This window comes from Macrobrachium nipponense, chromosome 5, assembly GCF_015104395.2.
Source record: "Macrobrachium nipponense isolate FS-2020 chromosome 5, ASM1510439v2, whole genome shotgun sequence".
Lineage (NCBI taxonomy): Eukaryota > Metazoa > Arthropoda > Malacostraca > Decapoda > Palaemonidae > Macrobrachium > Macrobrachium nipponense.
The window spans coordinates 91,414,028-91,424,027 of NC_061107.1; the positions used below are offsets into that span (position 1 = coordinate 91,414,028).

General features: G+C 33.7%; 1 protein-coding gene across 4 annotated transcripts in view; it reads right to left on the reverse strand.

Annotated features, from left to right (window-relative positions):
* LOC135215509 (transient receptor potential channel pyrexia-like) overlaps positions 1 to 10,000 on the reverse strand; it is a 34,051-nt gene that overhangs the window by 18,516 nt on the left and 5,535 nt on the right. Inside the window, exons 3-4 of one of the 4 annotated variants that reach the window (XM_064250315.1) lie at positions 6,280 to 6,438; positions 2,673 to 6,066 (exon numbers count right to left, since the gene is read on the reverse strand). The exons of the other annotated variants lie outside the window; for them this stretch is intronic. Coding sequence (XP_064106385.1) covers positions 3,811 to 6,066; positions 6,280 to 6,438 — 2,415 coding nt within the window. The 3' untranslated portion in view covers positions 2,673 to 3,810. Of the gene's footprint in view, positions 1 to 2,672; positions 6,067 to 6,279; positions 6,439 to 10,000 lie in introns of those variants that run through there. 4 annotated transcript variants of the gene reach the window in all.

Genomic DNA, 10,000 nt, shown 5'->3' on the forward strand with positions numbered 1-10,000 from the left:
AATTGAACTGATTCCTGAAAGCTCTCAGTACAGATTTATTTTGAAGTTATGTACCCATGCATCATTGTGGATTTGTTTCTCTATTTAAGACCCATGCTATTATTATTATTATTATTATTATTATTATTTATTTATTTTTTCTTTTTTTGCTCTATCACAGTCCTCCAATTCGACTGGGTGGTATTTATAGTGTGGGGTTCCGGGTTGCATCTGCCTCCTTAGGAGTCCGTCACTTTTCTTACTATGTGCGCCGTTTCTAGGATACACTCTTCTGCATGAGTCCTGGAGCTACTTCAGCGTCTAGTTTTTCTAGATTCCTTTCCAGGGATCTTGGGATCGAGCCTAGTGCTCCTATGATTATGGGTACGATTTCCACTGGCATATCCCATATCCTTCTTATTTCTATTTTCAGATCTTGATACTTATCCATTTTTTCCCTCTCTTTCTCTTCAACTCTGGTGTCCCATGGTATTGCGACATCAATGAGTGATACTTTCTTCTGGACTTTGTCAATCAACGTCACGAATTATTATTATTATTATTATTATTATTATTATTATTATTATTATTATTATTATTGTAGCCCCTAAACCGGACGGATGAGAGAGACTATTCAGTGGGGTAGAAAAAAACTGGCTTCTATTTAAAATTCAAGGTCAATGAGGGTGTCTCCTTTCATAGTGGGAAAGTTCGGACGTGTTTTCATTGGCTTATTTTTCATAGCCTTTATATTTCAAAGCGCAATGATGACAGTAACAGCGGTATAAAAGATTGCATTGCCATCATTATTGATTTTTCTTGAGTCATTATTATCGTCAATAATATAATTTCAATTGTTACTTTATTCATAAATTTGTTGTGCTGCTAATTTGCCTTTTCGGATTATTATTATTATTATTATTATTATTATTATTATTATTATTATTATTATTATTATTATTAATCTTAATATTGGTTAATGCAATCAATATTTATACTACTCTCATTTTTCAAATTGTTTCATAAAACAACTTTATACTTTATTTATTTTGATAAACCGAAACTGAATAACGATTCTTTGACAACTTGTTTGTCGCTTGTAAAGTTTTTGCAAATATATATATATAAATAAATATATATATATATATATATATATATATATATATATATATATATATATATATATATATATATATATATATATATAAATAAAGGTTTTTTTGCCACGAAGGAAAAAAATGAAAAAACGAGTTGCCGAGTACTTTCGGTCCTATTTCGGACCCTTTGCCTCAGTAAAGGGTCCGAATAGGACCGAAAGTACTCGGCCAACTCGTTTTTCATTTTTTTCCTTCGTGGCAAAAAAACCTTTATTTATACATGGCATCACGTTTTATATACTTCGTGATCAAGTTATTCATATATATATATATATATATATATATATATATATATATATATGTATATACATACACACAAATTCCTCTATAAATATATATATATATATATATATATATATATATATATATATATATATATATATATATATATATATATATATATATATGGGGATACAATCCACAATGAAGTAAATTCCTCTTGTAGTTTAAAATATATAGTTCTTGTATAGGATTAGAGCTTTCGACCATCAACTGTGGTCTTGTTCACTAAAGGCTTTAGTGAACAAGACCAAAGTTGATGGTCGAAAGCTCTAATCCTATACAAGAACTATATATTTTTAAACTACAAGAGGAATTTACTTCATTGTGGATTGTATCCCCATTTACTTAGAGGTACGACATGGTACCTGGCTTCTTCATTATATATATATATATATATATATATATATATATATATATATATATATATATATATATATAATATAAAGAGAAGAGCAATGTTTTCATAGTGGGTTTTTGGTGACTGACATTTCCGGCTGGGATGTCAAGCTATCGTTTTATTTCCAGGAAGACCTTTCACTATAAAACCAAGCAGAAGAAACCGAATAATCGCTCAGCCAGAGAAATTCAATTACAATTCAAATAGCTTTGAAATATTTCTTAAATATCTGCGTCGTACAAATTCAAGAATCGAAATTTCCTAAATGGCGAGTCCGTATCGACTGGATAATCAATCGTTCCGAGAAATTTCTTATGCTGCAACGCCAGACAGATTAAGAAACCAATCGGTCTTAAGGGTGGTGTTCTAGGAGGAAGAGAAATCTATGGGAAACAATTTTTCCATATTCATTTCAATACATTCCCCCATCAAACATTTTTTTGTAATTTTTATTTGATATTGCAAACATAAAAGAAGTGTTGTCACCCAAAACACTGGAAGTTTCTTATTATTTTATTGTACACCATTCAAAAGGAACATCAAATACAAATAAGTAAAATGTTGCTGTAGTTTTTATTGTATCATTGGACAAAGCAAACCGACATAATTACACATCCATAGATAGCTTCATAATAACTGTGTGCAGACATTATACACAAATTTTATATATATTAATATAGATCATAATCTACAGTAGACGAAAATATACATTAAAGATCATATTTATATATATATAATAATTGTATATATAATAAAGATAATATGCATATATATATATATATATATATATATATATATATATATATATATATATATAATATATATATAATATATATATAAAATAATGATCATAATTAACAGTTAGAAGAATAGAAAAAAGATTTAGGATTTGTAATAGGAAAAAGCAAAGAGCAATAGCGTATCCTCACTAGCTATGCCATACAGACACACACACACACACACACATACACACATATATATATATATATATATATATATATATATATATATATATATATATATATATATATATGTGTGTGTGTGTGTGTGTGTGTAAGCAATGCAGTTATCTGTTCACCACGAAAGGAAATCAAGATCTGATAATTATACATTAGTCTTTGTACTGGTTCCAGTCATGAAGTATTTCTCATTTATCTTACTAATAATTTCTGCCATATGGAAGTAGTATCAAATATTTTTTTATTTTCCTAAATTCATGACGATCCTAAACATAAGCATTTATCGATATGTCAGCATTTGAAACAAAATTTTGAAAATATTTCTTAAAAGACAGTTTTATTCATTGTCCCTTGTCTTGAAAAAAGAACTTGACAAGCTCTTTATTAGACAATCAAACAAATCTTTAGAATCAGTGCCATATGGCATGAACATATTAGTAATGTGCCTTTATATAAATCTTATGATATATTCAATCAAAGAGAAACACGTTTGCGTTACTCAGTTACAATTTTGAAATGTAACCTAGGTTATTGACGCTAAATCGAAGCTACTTTAAAATCGTAACCTAATCGACATTTCTGTCCTCTCACTTCATTTTGATGATATCAAGTGTGCAGATAGTTACAAGGAAATGGGTCTTCGCTATGAATTCATTTCTGTCCCTTTGACAAAGAGACAAATCCAACTAAGGGATGCAGAAGCCAATAGTGATATTTCTTTCCACTTCCACAGGAGACATCATTTGCAGTGATGATGCATGGCATAGGTACGCTACCCTTTGGATAAGCTAACTGTAATTGATTCTAAGCAGATTTGATATTCACTATGCAAGTAAGAGACTCTGACATCAGTTTTATGAGCAGTTGCTTATCAAAAGATCAGATGCCCATAAGATAATTCTCTTTAAGATGGTCTTATGACGATTAATTCATTTGTAAAATATCTCCATAGAATAATAAGTAATTAGATGTTTGTGACAGAGTACAGCGCATTACAGTCTGGGCCCTTAAATTATGATTTAGAAAAATAATGAAGTTACTCGGGATGTTTTTGTGCTAACTGGTTGTACAGGTTCTGACTCTGTTGAATATGAACCTGAATTTGCTGTGAGAGGTCTGCCACCTGCTTCCTGATGTCAGCACACATCCCTGAAAGATCTTTAATCTTGTTACTTTGAGTTCTGCGGTCGCTTGAGTATCTTATCTGGAAAGATTTTAACTGTTCAACGACATCGTCATCATCCTCCTCCGGGTAATCTTCAGGCTCCTCGCAACTGCCTAGGGTGATAGCTTCTGAAATGTTCTCCTCAGGTAATGTCCTCATGTACTTGTGTTTTCTAAACTCCTTATTCGGAAAAATAGTAATGACAGAATCAATAGTCAAACGAGAGGTTAATAACAATAGCAGTCTTTGTGGGAAGATCTTGATCTTGTGAGTGAAAGCAAGAAGTCTCTCAAAAGCGACGAGATATGATGACTGCTTGATTAACCTTTTAATTTTCCCATGTCTCTTCAGGTCTGGAACGCCTTTTACAGCTAGGCCAATCAAGACGTTAGCCATAATTATGGTTATTAAGAAAAGAAAAACACTCATGAGTATCTGAGGATAGAGATGGAAAGGTGATCCCTTTTGGTCAACAAACTGGCTATAAGATATTTCGCCTTTCAACATCATGAGAACCTTCACAAAGCTAAGGTTAAAGTCTGCAAATATAGGAAGCCTATGAAATAGGACATGGAAGCTAAGAGTGAATCCAATGAGGACACTCAGAAATGCGAATAAGAACTTGAAAATAGATTTGCCTACTTTAGTGACCATCAGAATATATGCGCCTAAGGTAGGGAACCGTCCGAAAAGCATCATGAGTTCTATCCAGCCAAGGACAATGGAGAAACTGGCAAACATTCGCTTTGCAGATAACCTCGCGTCATCTTTGTTCAGTGTAACATCATCAATAATTTTATCAGATACTGAGCACACAACAACAACAGAACTTGCCAAAGCTGCAACTTTAGTATAGGTCTCCCAGTGAGCCAGATTCTTCTTGAAATTAGCTAGTGTCACCACAATCTCTGGCAGAGCTATAATGACGAAGAAAATGGCATGAAATATTCTGAACGTCATCAAAGAAGATTCATCATCCGACCAGTCTTTTGCTTCTGGGCCAAAGGTCATCATTATAAAGACGGTGTGAATCACAAGGTATATCAAATACTGAAAAACCTTCAAGTAAAATACCCCCCTTATGCGACACCATTTGATATACAAGAAGCTTTCAAGAAGTGGATGTTTTATAAGTGTCTCCAGTGGAGTGCCAGCCATTTCAGAGATGATAGAGCATTGGACCTTAGCTTTTTCTGAATTCATAAGACTTGAGTAGTCAAAAGTGACACTGTAATCTGGATGATGTTTAGGCTTATTAGACAGCTTAATACCCGAGTTGAAAATATCTCTAAAAAGTTGCATGGCAGTTGGCAAATATTTTATGACTAGCTTGCAGTTAGAAACCTCACCTCTGTAAACATTTGCCAATCGCTCACCATTTCCAAGGAGGAGTTTGCAACACTCCAGTGAAGAATTTTCTGTGGCATAGTAAAAAGGATGATTGCCAAAGTTATCTATGGAGGAAACTAGATGGCCAACGCGTCCAGTGTTGAGTAGATGCTGAAGAGCTTTAGAATCTCCAGAAATACAGGCCGTGTGTATTGCTGACTGCCTTTGTTGATTGACATGAGTTGGATTAGCCCCATTATCAATAAAGAATTTGACGACATTTGAAAGACCTAGATGGCAGGCTCTGATTAAAGGCGTTTCTCCAAGTATATTGGTCTGATCAAGATTCTTGTGAAATGTGTAAATACACTGTATCATCTTTAATATCTGACGTTCATTATGAGTGCAAGGAGTATTTGGAAGAACTGCATGGTATATGCTATGTCCATCGTTATCCAGGTTTTTCATGTATTCTGGGAGATTTGTATCTGTCAGGAGCTCGTTAAGAATCAAAAGATTCCTTTTGGAAGCAGCCACGTGAAACACAGTCTGGTTGTTCCCATCTCGAATGTTCAGATCTGGCTGATATTTCAATAAAAGGGAAGTTGATATCTTGTCACCCATTTTAACAGCTGTATGGAGGGGAGTTTCTCTTATCATGCCGCTGATATTGTGAGGAGGCTGGCTCATCTCATTAGGAGAGGCTCCATGTTGGAGAAGTTCTCTCACACCGTCATGCCATATCTCCTTCACAGCAACATGGAGCGCTGAATTTCCCAGGCTATCGTGAGCATTTACCTGGAATAGTACGAAAGAATTACACGAGGAAAGGCAAGTATTCATTCATTTTTACATAAAGACATTTATATCTAAAGAGAAATTATGTAGACTCTGGTTGCAGTGGAGAGAGTTTGGAGTTTTTATTAAAAAAAATATGTGTTGTCACTCTATACATTTACGTCACCATGTGTTCTGCTGTGTAATTAAGTAGTTACAGTCGTGAATACGAACCTTTGCTCCTCGAGTGATAAGACTCTTGAGTATATCGAGCTGCTGCATATGGCAGGCCGAGTGCATAGGCGTCAGCCCGCCATAACCTGTGGTGTTTATGAACTCCGGATTTTGATCTACGATTCTCTCCACCTCATCGATGTTACCGGAGTGTATTGCCTGGTTTAATAAAAGTACGGAATTGTTAGTTGGGAAATAATGTCTTTAGGACTGCTTCTTGAATTAACAGCTATTACAATAAAGAGTGATGGCTTTTTTAATTGATGGCTGACAGTGGCATAGCTAAGTCGTGGGCATGGGTGGGCACATGCCCAGCCACGAGAATCCTGTGCCCACCCAGGTGCCCACCCACCGGCCAAATTAAAGGAAATCGTCACTTCATAAAGTCATTAGGACAAGTAGGTTTGGTGACTTGTACACAGAAGCTGGCTCAGAGAGGGCATAGAGAAGAGGAGACGACGACCTTAGCAATGTCAGGCAAATTTTAAAATTAGTTGCCAGTCATAATCCAATTGTAAAAGTTAGGTTAGACGGTGGACCAAAAAATGCCAAGTACACATGCCCAGAGATACAAAATGAAATAATTTGTATTTTTGCTGAGATGATTAGGACAAAAATTGTAAATGAAGTGAAGGGAGCCAAATTTTCTCCATAATAGTTGATATCAGGTTCTATTACAAAAACACCTCTAAATGAGAGTTTCTTGGACTTTAAAGCTGTTTCTCAACTTGATGCAAATGCACTAACTCACGAAATACGTAATGTTCTAAAAAGACATGAAATTGATTTCAAGGTCAATTTAGTTGGTCAAAGTTATGATGGTGCCTCAGTTATGAGTGGCAGACACAAAGGAGTTGCAGCACGCATTATACAAGAGGCACCATTTGCTCCCTATGTACACTGTCATGTCCATCATCTAAATCTTGTTCTTGTCGATGTCATCAAATCTTTACCTGACGCTTCACAATTTTTCTCATTGTTGGAAAAACTGTATGTATTCATTAGTGGTTCTTATGCCCATGCAAAGTGGATAGATGCACAAAAGGAACTGTATCCCAGTGAGCAAACAAGAGAGCTAAAACGACTCTCAAATGCCCTATGGGCTTGCAGGTATGATGCTTGCAAAGTAAGTAGAGATAGGTTGTCTGCTGTGGTACGTGTTCTGGAAGATTTAGCGGATGACTTAAATGCAGATAGGGCTATTGATGCAAGAGGACTGACATGCCGAATAAATGCTAATTTTGTTATGAGGTTAGTTATCATGACATATACTTGGTAAGATAAATCAATTATCAAATTTGCTACAGTCAGCTAACCTTAACTTGGTAAAAGAGTTAGAATTAAATGAAACTGTAACCGTTCAGCTTGAAGAGACATGTTCAGATCCACCTTCTTTTGATCCTTTGTGGGATGAGGTGGAGAAGAGTTCAACAGCTCATGGTTTTGATACTTCAGAGTGTATACCATCAAGGAAACGTAGAATTTCTTCAAAATTGCAGGAGTTTGTTGTTGTTGATTCTATTGGAAAACAGTCAGGAAACAGACATTTTGACCTCAGTGTTAAGGATTCAGAACGAATTCACTTTTTTTACCCTATTGTAGGCCATATGTTGTCAGAAATGAAAAGGCGGCTCAGTAATGAAACCCGCACATTTATGAAAGCATTACAGTCACTTAATACACAAAGTACGGAATTCTCATCTTTCGAGAAAATGTGTGGACTTATTCATGCCCATAATGCTAACACTGATGATTTCAAACAATGAGCTGTACTCTGCAAAACGCATGTTAGAAAGACGCTACAAGGCCTTTAAGTAAGTGACACTGAAAGGCCTAAATCACTGTTAGACTTATTATAAATTCTTAGTCCATATGAAGAGGCATTTCCTGAATTCTGCAGACTGACCAAAATTTCTGTTAAGTGTTACTTGTGTCGTCAGCTTCAGCAGAGAGAAGCTTCTCTGCTCCGAAATTAATTAAGACTACTCTTAGAAATGGAATGGGCAATGACAGATTAAGTAATCTTGCTGTGTTATCAATTGAAGGTATGCAAGTTAAAAGACTAGATTAAGGGGAATTTGTAGATAAGTTTGCAGAAAATCACAGGAACAGGAGAATATTGTTAAAATGCATCATGTCGCAGAAGTCTGCTGCTTCATCACGTATAATGTATAGCAAGCAATTTTTTCAAAATTTGTTACTTTCAATATATATATATATATATATATATATATATATATATATATTATATATATATTATTATATTATATATATATATATATAATATATCGTTCATCCATTTAATTTTTGATCAAGAGTACCTATCACATAATATAGTGATAAAAACGTCTATTTTTTCGTTCTTGTATTTCCATGCTTATGTTTTACAATTTATACGCACAGGAATTAATGTGTTTTTGCATAGCTCACTTTGTGTTTGAAAATTTTATTTTTTTCATTTGGCAGATTTTGAAAAATGCTGGCTCTCTGAATTTGAACAGCCGATTATCAAGAGAGTGTTAGAAAAAGTTGTTTTAGCTTTTTGAATCTGCAGCTATTAGAAAATGATGACTTTTTAAACTAACAGCGGCTCTTTGAATTAGCAGCTTTTAGAAAATGGTGGCTTTTTCAATTAACAGGTGTTAAAAGATTATGCTTTTTTGAATTAACAGGTTTTAAAATATTATGCTTTTTCAATTAACAGCTGCTAAAAGTTATGGGATAGGAAACTTTGCAAATGGAAAATGGAGAGGAAATTGGGTGATTTTGAAAATGTCTATAATAGGAGAAAGCTGGAAGCTAATATAAGGAGGATTAAAGTTATTGTGAATAAACTGAAGCGATTGGAGAAAAAGGTAATAAGCTGCTTTTTATAAGTTCTTGGCGGTAAATTTAATCTATGAGAAGAGTGAACAGGTGAGTTGCAGAATAGGCGAAGACAGAAAGTTGTCAAGATCTTAACAATATCATGAGCAGAGGAGCGATGAGGTAACCAATAGTCCGGAGGTATCAAAGGATTATGAGGAAGTAAAATGTGGATGTTAGAAATAAATAAAGAAAAAAAAAATAGAGGCCTTTGAGATAAACTGATGGGAAATTAGAAGTGTTTTGAGTTGGTTTTGCCCCGTGGAGACAATAGAAGAGTTTTGTAAAGAAGTAAATGAAAATGGGGAAGATTGTTATAACTAAAGAGCCATTTGAACTTTCTTGTCAATGAATGAGGTGGTGCTGGATTTTTTTTTTCTTTTTTTTTTTTTTGCCTCGATGTTCGCAATTCATCAGTTAATGGATGAATGTTGGAAAATTGCTGTGGTAATGTTTCTGTACAGCCGAAGCGACTATGGAAATTTGTTGATTAGTCCCAATGATTATCATCATTTGGTTCATTTATATGTATTCTGTATATATATATATATATAAAAATATATATATATATTATATATATATATATATATAATATATACAAATATATATATATATATATATATATATATATATATATATATATATTGTATATATATATATATATATATATATATATATATATATATATATATATATATAAGTGTGTGTGTGTGTGTATGTGTGCGTATGAATAAAAAATTTAGATTAAGAATCAATATATATATATATATATATATGTCTGTGTGCGTGCGTGCATATATGTGTGTGTGCGTGCGTGCGTATATGTGTGTGTGCGTGTTTGTGGGCCTACATACCA